At 38.8% G+C, this 17,500-nt stretch overlaps 1 protein-coding gene across 5 annotated transcripts in view; it reads left to right on the top strand.

Annotated features, from left to right (window-relative positions):
- LOC120745767 (transducin-like enhancer protein 4) overlaps positions 1–16,475 on the top strand; it is a 46,078-nt gene extending 29,603 nt beyond the window's left edge. For 3 of the 5 annotated variants that reach the window (XM_040050906.1, XM_040050905.1, XM_040050907.1), the window contains exons 9-21: positions 3,098–3,220; positions 5,073–5,126; positions 5,216–5,368; positions 5,709–5,841; positions 6,089–6,276; positions 7,613–7,689; positions 7,834–8,083; positions 8,195–8,442; positions 8,637–8,784; positions 9,663–9,813; positions 10,031–10,107; positions 10,919–11,014; positions 11,112–16,475. In XM_040050906.1, the coding sequence (XP_039906840.1) occupies positions 3,098–3,220; positions 5,073–5,126; positions 5,216–5,368; positions 5,709–5,841; positions 6,089–6,276; positions 7,613–7,689; positions 7,834–8,083; positions 8,195–8,442; positions 8,637–8,784; positions 9,663–9,813; positions 10,031–10,107; positions 10,919–11,014; positions 11,112–11,252 (1,839 nt within the window). In that variant the 3' untranslated portion in view covers positions 11,253–16,475. Of the gene's footprint in view, positions 1–3,097; positions 3,221–5,072; positions 5,127–5,215; positions 5,369–5,708; positions 5,842–6,088; positions 6,277–7,612; positions 7,690–7,833; positions 8,084–8,194; positions 8,443–8,636; positions 8,785–9,662; positions 9,814–10,030; positions 10,108–10,918 lie in introns of all 5 variants that reach the window. The other 2 variants (XM_040050910.1, XM_040050909.1) reach the window with 1 other exon arrangement.
- The last annotated feature ends 1,025 nt before the right edge of the window (positions 16,476–17,500 follow it).

The raw sequence follows: 17,500 nt of genomic DNA, 5'->3' as shown, positions 1-17,500 counted from the left end.
ATTATGAGTACACATTAATTGCTGGATCAGTGGTCAATGACAGTCTTATTTTAATTCTGTGTTTTTAGTGTTTGTGGCGTTTTCTTTTAGTCATTTCTGAAATGCAAATTTTCACAAACAGGTTTTCTCTTTTTTAATGACCTTAAATCAAATTAGACGCGTAGAATCACATAGTAACATTGTAACCATCTTTGTCTGTCTGCGGGATTGTTTTTGTCTTTTTTTTTTTTAAAGAAACAGGAGGAATACATTTCTAATGAGGTCGCTTTCAAGTTTAGACTGACCTTTACAGTTAATCACCTGTTGAAGTATAAATGCAGTGCAGCTTGTTGTTTGTGCGATCGCTACAGTGGTCTTCTCTTTCTGTGCTTTTTGTGTTGAATTTTGTCGCTGGTAAACAAGCTGTACAGTTGCAGTCTGCTTGTCTTTGTTTATGCCGGGATGCTCTTTAAAAGCTCTGCATACAATGTACAGTCTGGCTTCCCATGCTGTGTTGGCTGCAGAATAATAAGTGACAAATTGAGCTGAGCAGAGTGAGAGAACTATTAGACAAAATTACATCAAGCCAGAGTTCTAAAGATTTGGGGTTTTTTCAGAAATCATTTGTGCAGAGCCCCCTGTGGTCCAGCGTAGAAAAAGACATATTCGTTTATAAATTCGCAATTCTTCGATCTGTGCAAATTTGCTGATGACTTCAGAGAACAAGAACGTTCCTTGTAGTTTAAATAGTTTAAAACTGAAAGGCTGGTTTTGAATTTATAGCACAAATATGGACACTGTGAGGTAAATCTACCCTTAGATCTAGATAAATTGGACTTACTTGGGCAATGTGGTTGTTGCTAAAATGTCTCTGAACAAAGAAGTTGTTTCTTTGGAGAACAATATGAGAGGATTTACACATTTACACACTTTTTTCATGCTGCACATGGGGAAGTTCTGTGTTTTTGTGCATGTTGATGACACAGGATTTTCAGATAGCATGCTATTTAGTATTTTCTGTGATAAAGTTTGGCAGTAATTTGATTGAACAAGTGGCTCTGTGTGTAATCTCTATAAAAACATATCTTCTTATAAATTTGCAGTTTGTAAGTAAAATGTATGATTTTTAGCACCTGGAACCTTTCTGGCTTCCATCTGGTCGTCTGCTTGTAGCTCTAATCCTGAGCAGGATTTGGTTGCATCTAGTTAAACGGTCTCTGTGGAGAGCAAAAGAAAAAACACATTTGCTCAAATGCAATCTTGAAAAAGCTTAGTCTTTTTATTACCTTTACTGTACCTAAAGTCTTGTGTGTCCACTGGCTACACCAGAAACTCCTTCAAAATTGACCTGTTGCTCCCAGTGGAAGACTAGAAGCGGAAGACAGACAAAGTTAGATTTTTTGGAAAAGGTGTCAGACTCAGGTGCAGCAACTTCTCAGTGTCAGACTGCATTTGAACTGGATTTGAACTCTATTTTTATAACCCTGTGATGCACCCCAAACATCCACGCTGAGCATAAATTTACAGTGCCTAACAACGGCATAGTAACTTCATCCTGGACGTCCGTGCTCCTAATTACCCGAGAGACACTAGGGAGCGAGACTGTTTGTAAAGCTGAAAAATACAAAACACTCGAGGTTGCAGATATCATTATCAGGACCTGCAGAATCAATTTGAAATGGGAGGCAAATATAATTATGATGTGAATGAAAATGAATACTCTCACTCAACCACACCTCAGAGGTCCTCACGTTCATAATGCTCGTGCTGTCGGCAGCGCCTTCATTTGTCTCTGCGGCAGAATTAATTTGCTTTGATGTTTTTGAAAGAGCTAATTTGCAGGCTAATTAATCTAATCTGTCTGGAAATAGAGCGACACAGAGTCAGGGGCTCAGTTTGCCTCGTCTCACTCAAGACGAGACACACACCTGTACACACACTGACTCCTTAACACTGTTTGCACATATGGAGTACTAAAATGTAAACAGGTACAAGTGCTGCCTGAGCAGCACACTCACGCACACAGACACACACACACACACACAGTGAACCCCTCACTCCTCCCCCACAGAATCTTTGTCATCAACACTTGCAGCACGGCAAAGGGCAGCGGAAAGGTTACAAGCGTGAGTTAGTGGAAAGGTCGAGCTAAAGGTCCTGCTTTATTTTTCTTCTCTGTCCATCGTCTGCTGGGTAAGAAGGACCTCCCAATGAGTGAGTGAGAGAGAGAGAGAGAGAGATCAGCAGAGGCAGGCAGAGCTGGAGGGGAAATGTTTAGCTGACCTTATTTTGATCCTTGCTTCTCAAAGAAGATTAATCCTTCAGTAATGGTATTTAAAGGATGCCATATTTGATTAAGAAAGAGAGACGTCAGCCAAGCCCTCCCCGTAAAGCTGCGATGTTGTAGTCAAACTGTCAAGGCTGCAGTGCTGCTTTTGTATTGTGTGATACAGTAAAAAGGAAATTGTTTTGACAGCCAGGGGATATTTTAAAAGCGATACAGAAATCTAGCCGCGGCGTACGTTGTGTCTGCACCGCTCAGCTTTGTCTTTTTGCTCAGATTGTTGACTGACCGCACGGCTCTCAACACATTCCAAGTTTCTTCAAGCGGTAAAAGCTGCAGCGTACATATTTCCTATCAGTCTGTCCTGGGGAAGATTAGTAATTTATCTCAACTTTTTTTGCCTTTGATAATCACATCTTCTTCAGTGGAGCTTGGATGATTCTTTCTGTGTCCATTTGGGTTGGGTTTCACATCCCAGAAAATGTAACCTAATCTTTAAATGTAGGTTTTTGTTGAATACAAACAAATGTAATTTTATATTAATTTTCCTTCTGTCCGGAAGTGTGTTTTGTTGCTATTAGCACAAGTTTGAGTTATATGTGTTTCTGGAATTCAATGTCAATGGAAATGAACGATTTTCTATAGCAAAAACCGTTGCTCTAATAGCTATTTTCCACACATGTTTGAGCTAGAAAACGGGCCTGTTCTTGTCTGATTCTGCCTGATTTCTGATTTTATTCTGATTTTCCAGTGCAGGGTTTATGTACTTTACAAACAAAAAAGATCAGTTTTAATCAGCTTCAGTTAAGTAAATGGTTGTTTTTTTTCTTCCAGAGCTCATCTGTCTCTCCGTCAGCCAATTTTCGAACTGGAGAGAAGCATCGAAGTTCAAGCGATTATTCCTCTGACAGCAAAAAACAGAAGACAGATGATAAGGAACTGACCTCCACACGCTATGTGAGTGAATATGCTAAAATGAATAGTTTTTGAGCTGCGGAGAAGATTTATTATCAAGCTCATTAGAAAGGATTAGGGACAGGGAGAGCTCAATTATTCAGTTCTCTTGTGATTACATGGCCCTGTACTGTCATATCTACAGTAACTACACTTTTTTGTCTAAATGAAGTAAACTGAGATTATTTGTTCTTTATTTCAGAGATGAGATTAGGAGAGATGCTAGAGACTTGTAGAAACATGGCGCGCCAAAGGTCTTTGAACCAAGGATGATGCAGTTTATGGCCTGTAACTCAGTCAGATGACCCACTGGGATGCTTCTAGTGAATCCATTTTGACCAGTATATTTAACAAATGGCGTGTAGCCTGTGAGCTAGTTCAGGCAGGCAAGTCACATGCTGTACACATGGAACACCCCTCACTCACATCATGTTATATACCAACCATACCTGTTTCAAACCTTACCACCCCACAAATGCCACCTTTAGCCGCTTTGTTAGGTACAACTGCTCAGCTGCATGTTAATTCAAATATCTGATCAACCAATTACAAGTCAGTAACATGCAGACATGGTCAAGATGACCTGCTGAAGTCTAAACCGGGCATGTTTGCTTGTCTTATGAGTCGCAACATTTGAATGGCAGGGTCAGAATATGGCACCAATGATGTGAAAGCATTGACCCATTCCACCTTGTATTAATGGTTCAGGCTGCTTTTAGTGTAATGGTATTTGGTTAATGTTTTCTTGGCAAACTCTGCCCCTCAGTAGCAAATAGGCATTGTTTAACCCTCTAAAGCCTAACCTGTCACTGGTGTTAGACAGGTAACAGTTGCTTTCTAAAAGCAAGGACTATGCGCTTTTCAGTGATATTAGGGTCATTACGGTAATCCCACGCGTCACAGCACCATTGAAGTTTGGTTGAAACAAGACAGACTGAGTGGTTTGATGGTGCTCTACAGAAAACAGACATCTTATCAGGGATTTGGGTTCATTTTATTGCTTTGTTTTTCCTGTTTTCTGTGTTATTTGTGGCGCCCCGCATGGGATTACTGTAAAGCACAGAGTTGCTGCTTTCAGCAACCACTGGAATTTTCTGATTGGTTCAAGAGTTACGGTAGTTTGATCTAAAAGTTTGATGCCCCCATTGATTTTAATGGGTTAAACAGCTTACCTTGGTATTGTTGTTGACCGTGTCTATCCATTTATGACTAGAGTGTACCCATCCTCTCGCTGCTTCCAGTAGGATAATATACCATGCCACAAAGCTCAGATCAAAGTGTTTTCTTCATGACAGTGAGTTCACTGTAATCAAATGGCCATTTGACGTGGTGGAAATTTGGGACGTGGTGGAGATTCACATCATGGACGTACAGCTAACAACTGTTTGTTGCTATCATGTCAACATTGACCCAAATCTCTGAGGAATATTTTTAGCACCTTTTTGAGTCTATTTCATGAACCATTACATCAGTTCTGAAGGCAGAAGAGTCCAACCCAGTATTAGCAATGTGTACCTAATGATGCCCATCAGCAAATATAACACATACAGACTTCTTCTGCTAAAATATATTATTACACTATTTTATGGTCTTCTCTCACAATGAGGGAACTACTTGATTAAACTGAATTTGTACATGAATTTGTTATTAGGTGTTGAGTTCAATAAACTGATTCTGATTTGTGTTCATATAATAAATTAATTTAAATAAATGTAAAAAAAAAAAAAGTGGACACAGACATGAGCACACACACTTTTCAACAAAGAATAATTAGCTTGTTGCCTATTCTCAAATCTACATTCTGGGAGGTCTATTTTATTTACCTTTGTATGGTCCTTGTTTGTGTTTGTCCCAGGAAAGTGATGGAGAAAAGAGTGATGACAACTTGGTCGTCGACGTCTCCAACGAGGTACAAAATATTACCTGCACACTACCAGTCTACCATCCTGTGTGTTACCTGTTGAGAAAATGTGAATTATTTCGGTTTAATGCTTACAGGATCCAGTGTCTCCCCGAGGAAGTCCTGCACACTCTCCTCGGGAGAATGGGTTGGACAAAAGTCGCCTGTTGAAGAAAGACCCACCACTGAGCCCTTCCTCAATTGCTTCCTCCAGCAGCACACCTTCCTCCAAGTCTAAAGATATTAATATGGTGAGTCATTTGTGTAGCCTCCTTTTCATTTAATTTCTTTCAAGAAACCCTCTAAATAAAGGGTTAAACAATGCTTATTTGCTTCTGTAAAAATGATCAAATAGTAAATCTGGCAAACTGTAAACCACATGAAAGATGTAAGATAAAATCCAAGAGATAAAGGACTATTCGACATTTTTATAGAATATCAATTTAATGAGTCTTAGAATAAACTGACGCATGAATGCTCCTGCACTGTTATTATATTTGAAAAAAAAAAGCATAAAGATTTATTTCCATGTCTTTCACCTCTGAAACCCTTCTGTATGTAGAAATCTTTCTTTTTTAATTTTTCCGGTAGAATGAGAAGTCAACAACTCCCGTGTCCAAGTCCAGCACTCCCACATCCCGCTCTGAAGCCCCCACACCCAGCAGTGCCTCCACCACAGGCCTGAGGTCTGCACCCAGTAAATCATCAGGAGTTGAGGCACTGAGTAAGTGTTGCAAGCATAACATAAAACATCTTTGCCTGCATCTGTCAGATGGTGGATATGACTCAGTGCAAATACATAAGTATATGTTTTTGAAAACTTTAAAAAAAGCCTATTACCATAGACTAGCTTAACAAAAATCTCTGTATTTAAGACTAAACCTTTGCTTTAAAGCAAAAAAATAACCTTTGTACACCACAGTTGAAAAAGATAGATGTTTGCGTCACAATCTGGCTGTCTTGTTTTGTAGCTCCTGGTCTTCGCACACCCCTGGCAGTGCCCTGCTCGTACCCTGGCCCATTCGGAATGGTTCCTCACCCTGGTATGAATGGAGAGCTGAGTGGAACAGGAGCAGCCTACACTGGCTTGCATAACATTTCCCCACAGATGAGTGCAGTGGCCGCGGCCGCTGTTGCAGCCTACGGACGCACACAAGTGGTACCTGAACACTCACAGATGCGTGCAGACAGCAGACGTAAACATTAGCTACCTATTCTGTCAGTGTTAAAAATGTACTTTAAAGACAAAAATGATTTAGTGGAAAACAACTAATATTGTGATGTTTGGGGATTCTAATAATTAGTCAATTTTTTGCAAGTTATTCTGTTTAGGTGTGTTTTTACGACTGTATTTTCAACCGTTTATGTCAGTTGTGAAATGAGAAACTGTCCTAAAATGGTAACCATGTATGAACAAACGTTCTCTGTGTGATGACAATCTTTCACCAGGTAGCAGGTAAACACAGTACCGTTAACTACCATCCCCAGTGAAACTATGCAAGCGTTTTTGAGAGATTAAAAACTAAACTGAATTAGAACAAAAGCTAAAAATGGTGGTCTCACCAGGATTTTATTATTATTTTTCTGTTGACTGTTGCTTAAATCTGCTTTGAAATGCTGGCATGTATCTTGTACCAAAAATTTTAATTGGAAATTTACTTCAAGGTAATTTAGGAGTACAACTTCATTCATAAAAAATGTATTTAGCATTTTAACTTTTAATTCGTTTTAAGATTAATCCCAATGGTATGCTTATGTTCAATTAGTAAGAAAATGCTTAAAAACATTGTGCAAAAAAAGAATGAAAACTGTTCATGGCGATGGTTGAGGAGGTTGAAGCAGGGCAACATGTGGTATTTACTCAACTAATGAGTTGATGAGCAAAGCAAAACCTGCAGCTACGGAGTGTGGACAAGGTAGAGCATAAAGACTGAACTGTTTCTGACGTTATTATAACCACATATCATGATTCACAAAAAAAAAGTGCATTGCAGCCTTTGAAAAATCTCCTGCCTCTAGAGCACACTTACCAGGATTTTCCAATAATGCAAGAACAGGCGAGGGCACTTGTTTCTAATTTGACATGCTATTTACAAAACGTCCTTCTCTTAATTAATTTTAATCCTCCTGTTAATTCAAAACACCTTGATGTCTGGCAATTAATTCCTACTGGGTATCTGTAATGACCCAACATAAACAGTGGGAAAATCACTTAGGTTAAGTCTAGACTTTTCTGAGAGAGAAAATAATTTCCACATCAGAGTGTTTTTTAAAAACACCTACTTGCGCTTGGTTTCTGCTTGAGTCATAGCTGGGATTAAAACTGATCGTTTGTTAATTTTATAAATGAGGTCGCTGGATGTAAAAACAAACTTCCTTTCCTGTCACGTCAATATAAATGCCTACCTGCCCTGCACACCTGACTTCATTCGAGTCTTCTATTTGTTTAAGCATTTTTGTATATTTTAAAAACGTCTCACTCTTGTGTTCTTTAGGTAGGATTTGATCCTCACCACCACATACGTGTTCCTGGACTTCCTCCTAACCTGTCGGGCATTCCTGGTGGAAAACCGTAAGTCTTTTTAGTCTTTCTTAAATGGCATAATCATACTGAGAAAGTTCACAGAAACACACATATATTCCCCTCTGCTTATGTTTTCTTACTTTTCTCTCATCACCCTTTATCACCTCACACGACCCTTTTATTTTGCTTCAGAGCTTATTCCTTTCATGTGAGCGCTGATGGACAAATGCAGCCTGTGCCTTTTCCTCCGGATGCACTGATCGGCCCTGGCATCCCGCGCCATGCTAGACAGATCAATACTCTCACCCACGGGGAGGTGGTGTGTGCCGTTACCATCAGTAACCCTACACGTCACGTTTATACCGGCGGCAAGGGCTGTGTCAAGGTGTGGGATATCAGTCACCCGGGCAACAAGACCCCTGTTTCCCAGCTGGACTGCCTTGTGAGTGCAACACATTGGTCCTCATGTAACATACTTTTAGAATACCACTTTTACAGCCACTAGTTGCTTGCATGTATACATTTCAATGACAGTTGTCTTTTGGCACATCAGAACAGGGATAACTACATTCGATCCTGTCGGCTACTTCCTGATGGACGAACTCTTATCGTTGGGGGAGAAGCGAGTACTTTATCAATCTGGGATTTGGCTACACCGACTCCTCGGATCAAAGCGGAATTAACTTCGTCTGCACCTGCATGTTATGCTCTGGCCATCAGCCCGGATTCCAAAGTCTGCTTTTCCTGCTGCTCTGATGGAAACATTGCCGTCTGGGATCTTAACAACCAGACTCTGGTTAGGTAAAGAATTGGGGAATGTAATTTAAGGTTATTGAATTATGCTGAAAAAAAAAAAAAAGAACCTGCTATTAAACCAAAACAACATCACATGTTGGCTACCCATTAGTTTAGTCAAGATGCTGATCTGGTTGATGTCAAGCCAACTTGAAAGAAAAACAGTATTGTTAGTTATGGGTTTGTCTATTTCTCTGCAGGCAGTTCCAGGGCCACACAGATGGAGCCAGCTGTATAGACATTTCTAATGATGGGACCAAGCTTTGGACCGGAGGTCTGGATAACACTGTCCGGTCCTGGGACCTGAGAGAGGGACGCCAGCTGCAACAGCACGACTTCACCTCTCAGGTACACATTTATACACGTACTGCACCACGTGACTATTGGGAGCGATCATAATGAAGCAGTGTGGAATTTGTTCCACTCCTCCGGCAGCTTTCAGGTGTGTGTTCAGGGTTCAGAAATTTGGGTTTTGCACAGACGTCTATTATTATTTGGTGGTAAAATGTCACAGATGAAAATTGTGCACCCCAGGACAAGTCACTGCCATTTGCAGTTTGTGTGATTACTGTCTCGGGTTTTGATTTATTGCAGTCATTTACAAGCTCAGTTCAGAACATTTAACCCACACTAAAAGCCCGGCTGAGCCCTGTCCTCAAATACTTTTAACACTAATAATATGTGCAGGTAGAATTTAGTTTTTTCCCCCTTGTGAGTAGAAAAGCAGCAATAATAGACCATTACTGCAATTTTCCTGAATAGAGCCATTTCAGTGTGCACATGAGGAGGTGAGTGTGCAGTAAAGAGAGCTCAGAGAGGACAGTCACGGCTGATAGAGTTCTTAGGCTTTCCAGTAATGTCAGGTCTAGCCCCACTCCCCCCTGCTACAGCTTGAGCAAATCTGGAACCATTTGACAGAGAAAAGAAGTAATGGTTTACCAGATTTTACAACTATCAGTTGTATCCTGTGCATGCATTTTGCTCTTCCATGGTGTAAAAAAGGGATTTTTAAAAAACAATAAGGACTTAACTATTCATCTACCTCTTTGTAATGTAAAAGGTTGAGGTATAGGACTATGACATATTTTTGGAACATCTATCTGTGCCCACCTCCAATAGACAGATGCATACCTTACCCTAATATAAGAGATATACTGAGTATTATTTACACAGAATATAGGGAGACATAGCTGTCATTAAAATGGGTATGTTGGTGTTGGTTGCAGATCTTCTCACTGGGATACTGTCCAACGGGAGAGTGGCTGGCAGTTGGGATGGAGAACAGTAATGTGGAGGTGTTGCATGTCACCAAACCTGACAAATACCAGCTCCACCTGCATGAAAGCTGTGTGCTGTCACTCAGATTTGCGCACTGTGGTAAGCATAAACAACTTTATTGAGATGATTCTGTTGTCACCAGTATTTTGCAACATGAAATGAATATATGTGCCAGGTCTTGAGATGTTAACGATGAGATAATGGTTTAGCACCTGAGCGAGCAAATTAACCTTCACTTAAATAATTTACTTTGGCTTTTAAAGATTTAAAGCGTTTTTCGTTGCCGTAGCCTAATGCAGTTGTCGATCCTCTGCAGGGAAGTGGTTTGTAAGTACAGGAAAAGACAATCTGCTAAATGCATGGAGAACCCCATATGGAGCCAGCATATTCCAGGTAAGTGGGCAAAAACACAACCATGGATGAAAGGCAACTGAGAGGCCGAGTGCAGCACAGCGTAATAGCCAAGAGTTATGGATTTTAGAGAAATGACCCAGGTAGAGATATCAAACACCGCTTTTGCTCACTGATTGTAAAGTTTAGCTATCAGGGTTCTATATAGAGGACCCAAGAGTATGACACAAAAGACAGATGGTAAAAAGCAAAAGATGAGCTTTAGTCACACAAGGAGATTCAAGGTTATAAAAAAACAAACACAGGGAGCAGCTGATGCAGAATCCTGGGCACTTACCGTTATTTCTAAAAAAAAGACATACATTGGGACTAATCTGGTGCAAAACGGAATTGAGCAGCAGAACACCAAAGAGCTAAAGCGCTAGGTAATGTGAGACTGGGAGTAGCCTGCTGATGGGGCTGATTAGATGAATGAAAACATATGAGAGGAACAGGGAAGAACAGGTGATGCAGCAGGTGGGAAAGTGAAGCAGGTGAGAATCAATTATGGGAATAAATAAACTGGACTGAATGAATTACTAGATTAAAAACAAAAAACACGCAAGTGGGGGTGTTATTTCTTATTTTTAATAAAGAAAAATAAGAACTCTTAACAAGTAATTCTTGGGTATTCCTTGGATGAAATTACTTTCCTAATGAAAATACAACAGTCTGTATGACCGAACTTTTGCAGCTATTGTGAATTCAACAACCTTCTGTGTCTTTACAATAACAAGAAAGTCGTGTGTCTGCGTAGCCTTCATCTTTCTCACCCTTTTTATACATTTTCTTGCATCTTTTATTCCTCCGACAGTCAAAAGAATCATCCTCTGTGCTGAGCTGTGACATCTCCATTGATGATAAGTACATTGTGACGGGATCAGGAGATAAGAAGGCAACTGTCTATGAGGTCATCTACTAATAGCTGTGCTTGTTAAATAAGAAGGCCATCCTTCCATCCAACTGTGAGGTCTCCTTCATCTGTGTAAATTTTTTTATGTGTATAGGATAAACCTAAAAGGAACAAACCAAACATTTTCTTGGACCATGACTTCCTGACCTTCTGGCTAGTCGAGGATCAAAACCAACAAGCGGACCCAAGCACAGATCTTTTTTTTTTCCTTTTAAGTGACTTTGTGTTATTGTGAGGATGAGTGAATGCTGTTGGGCTGTTAACATTCCTTTATGTTACCTTTCACTTAAGCCTCTTATATCATTTTTCTTTTTTCAGTGTGTAGACTGTAAAACAAGCGTTACTGTTCACATACATACTAATCTTCCTGTGTACTTTATACATACATGGAGGCTAAAATGTATGCAAACTAGGTGGCAGATCAGAGCCGTAGTGCTTCTGGGCTACTCTGGAATATCAACAGCCAACCTGCACACAACTAATGCTGATGGTGTAAATAAAGGGGCAACAATTTGGTTACTTTTTTGCCATTTATATTGCCATGTGTTATGAGTCTGCAGCTGAGCTTTCTTCCCATTTTGACATCCTCTCATTATTTCTGTGCTTAACTGCATCCTGCAGATGTGTCGCCTTAATTGTGACGATGGCACATTCATCCAAAGGGTGCAGGACACACAAAAATATAGCACTTGCGCACATGTGAATGGGTTTTTCAAGCAAATATATCAGAGGCTCCGTTTTTTAAATGGTATCGAAATGTGAGACAGTATATTCATCTTTAATTGGTTAGTTATGGCTTGAATTCATGTACAGTGTGTTATTTCAACACACTGATTTTTCCTTCTTTGGGCTATGAATATATACACCTTTTTCTTTTAAATAACAGTAAGAAAAAGCTTCCACCTGTGAAAAACATCAACAAATTTCATAACAATCTATCTAAAAAGGTTGTGTCAGACCCGCTTAAAATAGTATTGTCCATCAAGAATTAGTTTAGAATAGTTTCTTATTGAACATGTTCATATATTCAGTTTTTTTTAGAGATAAGATCAATAAGACTTTCTGAATGCTAGATGCAGCCAGGACGACTTAAGCCTGGCTCAGATTAGTATGGATACTCAACTATGCCTACTACAAGATATCTGGTCATTGCTGTGAGATTTTCAGGCAACAAGGATTTACACCTAAAAATATCTGGTAAAAGAACACTGCATATGAATATGCAAAATTTGGAGACAAGGGATGATATTTCAGGTACCACAAGCTTTCCGGTTACCATGTGTAGTTAGAATTGATCTATTACTCTGAGGAGACACTGGTTGCATATACATAAAAGTATCCTATTAAATACAATCTAGAAACTACTAGCTGTAGTCTAATGAGATAATGATCATGGTTTTTGTTTTCATTGTATTTATTAGCTTCATTTGCAATTAATGGCTATACTGGATGGTCCAAACTGTTGGCTATTGTTCCATCAGGTGATAAATGAAAGGGTTCCTAGACTAACAGAGTGTAGTGCTGATCTTCTAATCCATTCATTCCCAAACTTAAAAATGTTGCCAAACGATTTGAAATCTTAAAATTTTGTGCGACCAGCCAAAAACAATAATCACAGCTCTCATCAACACATTTTCCCAACAACGATGAGTTAGAAAATACACAAAACATAGGTAGAATAAGCCAGTAACTTAATTCATCAGCTTGACTTTATGAGTATATATATGAGTTCTGGTTATGTTTTAAAATGTAAATATATAATCATAAAATATGATCATAAATACTGTTTGGGGGCGTTTGGTTTAGGGCAGGTAAGCCCTTTCAAGACCCAATTGAAATACCTTTGAAGGCCACAAGGAGGCAGCCACAAACGCTTTGGGAAATCACAGCTCTGATCAAAATCTTTGCCAAAAAAAAAGAAAAAGAAGAACTGTTCCTTTAAATACCGTTGTTTGTTTACCTACAGCATCATTTTCTACCTGTGTTCCTGAATTTGTTCTTGTAGTTCAGCTTCTGAGTGAAGTAAGAGCTGTTTGTGTGTGCGCGGGTGTGTGTGTGTTGTATTTATTTCTGTATTTTCGACTCTGTGGGCACTGAACAAACTAACAGAATTGCCCTCAATGCCCTCTCTACTGACTGACTTTTGCACTGTCTCTGTCCCTTAGCTCGGACTTCTCTGGATGCTCGCTGGCTTCCTACTGATAGATTTCAGTAAAACAGATTTATTGGTGTTTGGAGGTCAGTCACTCCAGCCTGGATTTTCTGTTAAAACCTTTGGGAAAAACAAGTGGTCAGCGATGTGGTCTTGATTTCTCTTGGATTTACGTCTGTTGGCTTGTAAAAATAACACAGTGCCTTTACGCTATACTTCTGCCCTCCCTTTGTCCTGCTGCGTTCAGTTACATACGCAGAACTGAAATGTGTCTCCTCTGTTGGAAGTGTTTTTGAGTGTCTTGGAACATTTAAGGATCCTTTTTAATTACAAGGATCATTTATCAACAGTACTGCTGAAATGATCACGAATTTCCAGAACCAAACTTTATTTCAAACACTTGGAACACACTATTGACCAGTGGAGTTAACCAGAAAAAATAACTATTGGAGTTAAAAAGTGTTTATTCTTTGATATTTGTTGCTGTTTTTAAGCTTTAAAAACTTGTTTGTTGCTTGTAATTCATTTGTGTTATTACATAGTTATAACATCAGTCCCACATCACATTAATCTACAGGAATGTAAACACAACACAATAAGTTATTAGCACAGATTTATGTCACCAAGATTCTAACCTATAATCATCCAATCAGGATGGATGCCAGCTTATCCTAAACAGGCATTTTAAACTTTCTTACTAAACCGAACTATCAGGAGGCATATGTTAAACAGTAATAATTTTAAATTGAGTGCCTAAACCCAATCTCTTGGTTTAGCTACTGCCAGTAACTTTTGTTAGGTTAGGTTAGTTTGATATGAGATTTTTAGGACTTTGGAGTAATTTGGCAACAAGAAAGACTGATATAGACTCGCTTTGTGGATGTACTAGTAGTGCCTGTCAGAATGAATTTGAAGACTATGAATGAAACTGTTCTTATATTACTCAGATCCATCCTGTACTATTGCTGAATTCATCTATTTCCTTTTGAGGTAAATGACATGTTGCCAGCAACGTATTTCTGTAACTCATTGTTTACGCTTTTTGCTCTCATTTCATGAAATGGGAGGGGGAAAAAAAGAAATGTGACCACATTTTTTTAACTACTGTAAATGACTGCTTTACTTTGAAAATTGATAAAGCACTCATGCTTAGTGTTAACCTGCCTGAGATCTACCTACCTATCTTATTTTAATAAGGTCTTGATTAAGGATGTACTGATATATCGGCAGATTGTTTTAGGAAAAGAAAAGTTTAAATTAAATACATTATATAGAAGCATGTTGGCTATGTGGCAGATTGAAAGAAAGCCTTGTAATAAATGCACTGATCTGAATACAAAAAGACATTTTACAGTATGGTATGTTGAGCTGACTGGATTTCATACAGGAGAGACTGTATTGAAAATAATTTACTGTTATGGCTGTTTTTTTTTTGTTTTTTTTTACACAGACACTGTACATTTCGAAGGTGGTTATAAATATGTTTTTTCACATTCCTGTTTGCTAAATTCAGCTATGCTTTCTGATCAAAATGACGATTCATTCATTTTGCTGTCTTGAGTGCTTTTTTGCGCTTTCTGCTCTTGAATGAATAAAATCTGGTGTCACCTCCTTGTACTATCTTCAGTCTTCATCTAGATAAAACATTAAAAAGGAAAAAAAAGGAAATGCTCTTTGGTTGTAGTCGCTGTCATGTCAAGAGTCAAATCTGAATGTTACTCATCTTATCTGACTGCTACATGTTAGAAGGCTAACAAGATCTGGCACAGAAATGTTGTTAAACAGTAATGATGTGTAGAGCATTTAGCTTGACTGGCTATAACTTTACTGTAAACATGTAATTATTCGAGCTTACAGCAGAAACTTCCTGTTACTAGTTGAGCTTTTTTCATTCGATACAAAATGCCTTTGCTCTCTTTTTTCTAGTCTGTGCTTGAATTTATTAAATTACTGTGTGGACTGTTTTGTCTGAGCCTCTTTTACTGTTCAAGCTAGAAGTCTGTAGGACTTGTGTATCGTTTAGGTTCTATTTTATTACCAGATAACATAGTTAATTGCAATTAAATTCCCCCCCAAAAAACACATTGTAGTTGCACTGGAAAAGCATCAGAGAAAGTGTAAGATTTATTGCTACATATTGCAGCAAAAGTATTAGTGACAAGGATTTGAGAGATTTGGGTTTCTTCTGCCAATCAAGCAAGGGTTCTTTCACTAGTTAGGTGAATGTCTATGGAGCTACTATATTTAACGTATTAGGGACTATGTGAAATATAACAATAAGTAGATTTTCCCTACAATACCTGTATTGGTGGCACCTTGCATTTTGTATTGCACTCAGTCTAAAATATTTTTTTAGATAAAGCAACCTACAATAAGAAAATGTTGTAATTAGTTATACTTGTTAATACTAATGGGCATTAGTATTCCTCACCCCTAACTGTAACTATTCAGTGCAAATGTGAAACCCAGCCACCGCTTGTCTATACATATGCAATGCTGGGATAACTATTCGAGTTAAATTACTAACCCTAACCTGGAACGTCAATCAAGAAATACTGGTCTGCGCTATTGTACTGTTTTTTCTGGTGAACAATAAACAGTCAGGGAATTCCAGATGAGTGAACATCCTGTGTATTACTTTTGGTTCTCTAAATTGTTCTGATGGATGGACAGACTGGAGGACAGTCATTAAAATAGTTTTGGGGTTTATTCATTTAAAATTGCAAATGTCCAATGTAGACATAATTTTTGTCCATAAATCCATTTCCTTCCATTTATCCAATACAGGGTTGTGGCTGGAGCCTGTCCCAGCTGTTACTGGGCAACAGGCAAGGTACACCATAGATATATCTTTTAAAAGAATTAGTTGTGTAATGCACTGAGAAAGGTTAACTGACGCGATGTGGGATATACCCAAAGAAAGTGCACTCAAATTGTCAGTTTTGTTGAGTAGATTACATGGGATTGTTTTTATGACATGCAGGTCAATCACTTGTGTCTAATTTTAAACTGAAAATCTAAGCTGCAGTTTGCAGATTGTCTTTTGTTTAACTGATTTAACATTAAATCTACTAAAACAACCTTCCATATATTCCCATCTTTACATTTTAAAACCTGCTTCAGAATCCTCTTTGCACCGAACTGATAGAATTTAATTGAATAAACTGGTCAAATAAAGTATCCAGTGTGTCCACTGTTGCTTAGAAATCCCACATATTCACTGATTTTAAAGTATTCCTAGGACACAACCATCTATGTTCATTTTAAAGTATACTGTGTGCCCAAAAAATATATTTTACCAGAAAAGATCCCGATTTTGACTGGAGTGTGTAGCAGGCCTTCTCTACATCCATATTAAATGAGCTGCGAGAAACAAGGGTTTCGAGTGTTTTAGTGTGGCATTTTAGTGCAAACTGACAGGTCAGCGTCTCACTCTAACCTCCCATTGTGAACGTGCTGTGTTCACACAGTGCACAGCACTGGACTGCTAAAGTGGATTAAGTGATCTAAGTGAGGGCTGTGGAGGAGGACGCTCCACCATTACAGTGAATGATACTCCTGTTACAGCTCTCCAACCAGTACTTCACACAGCCAAAAGTGGGAGAGAAGGAGGAAAGGTGGGGATGCAATGTGGGAATGAGCCACCCTACTTCAACATTTTATATTAAGAGCACTTGCAGCATGCAAATTGCCCACTTTCCTGACAGACACAGAAGCTGGATTAAACAAACAGGCCACACAATAGCAACATGGTGTTAGTGTCCACGTGGTGAATCACACTGTTGCTAGATATGGCTCATAAAGCAAGATATACTTTGTAACAAAACTGCATATTTCGATATCTAAAATAGGTATGTTTGTGACCACAGATTTACATTTATTCTCCTTCCAAAAACCGTTAGGATTCCAATAATCCGGGGTAGGCTTGATCAAGCGAAGGGCCACACACGGGATAACAAAACTGTGGTTACAGGTTTTAGTCTAAATTTTACTAACATAAAAGTAAAATCTGTCTAAATTATATGTTAACATTTAATTTATCACACGTCTTTAAAGTGATATCACTGCAACCGAGTTAACAAGCTGTGCAGACTCACTGTAGTCATTCACCTCGATTCTGTTTCCAGCCCTTGCACCATATTTGCCCATGTGTGTCATAGTCTGTAGGCATAATGTTCGCAGAGTACCACTTAACAGAATCATTGCAATACTCTGCTGACTTCGCACTGTCAGAATTGCTTTAATCAACTCACTGTTTTACAGCACTGGCAGTACACTCTCGAAAATCTAGAGGATTATAGTAGCCGAGTGAATATTTACTGCAGTTCCAA

The sequence above is a fragment of the Simochromis diagramma genome, unplaced genomic scaffold (genome assembly GCF_900408965.1).
Source record: "Simochromis diagramma unplaced genomic scaffold, fSimDia1.1 OVJJ01000131.1, whole genome shotgun sequence".
Classification (NCBI taxonomy): Eukaryota; Metazoa; Chordata; class Actinopteri; order Cichliformes; family Cichlidae; genus Simochromis; species Simochromis diagramma.
Note: the sequence above shows the minus strand (reverse complement) of the source record. Positions and strands in the feature narration are given on the sequence as shown.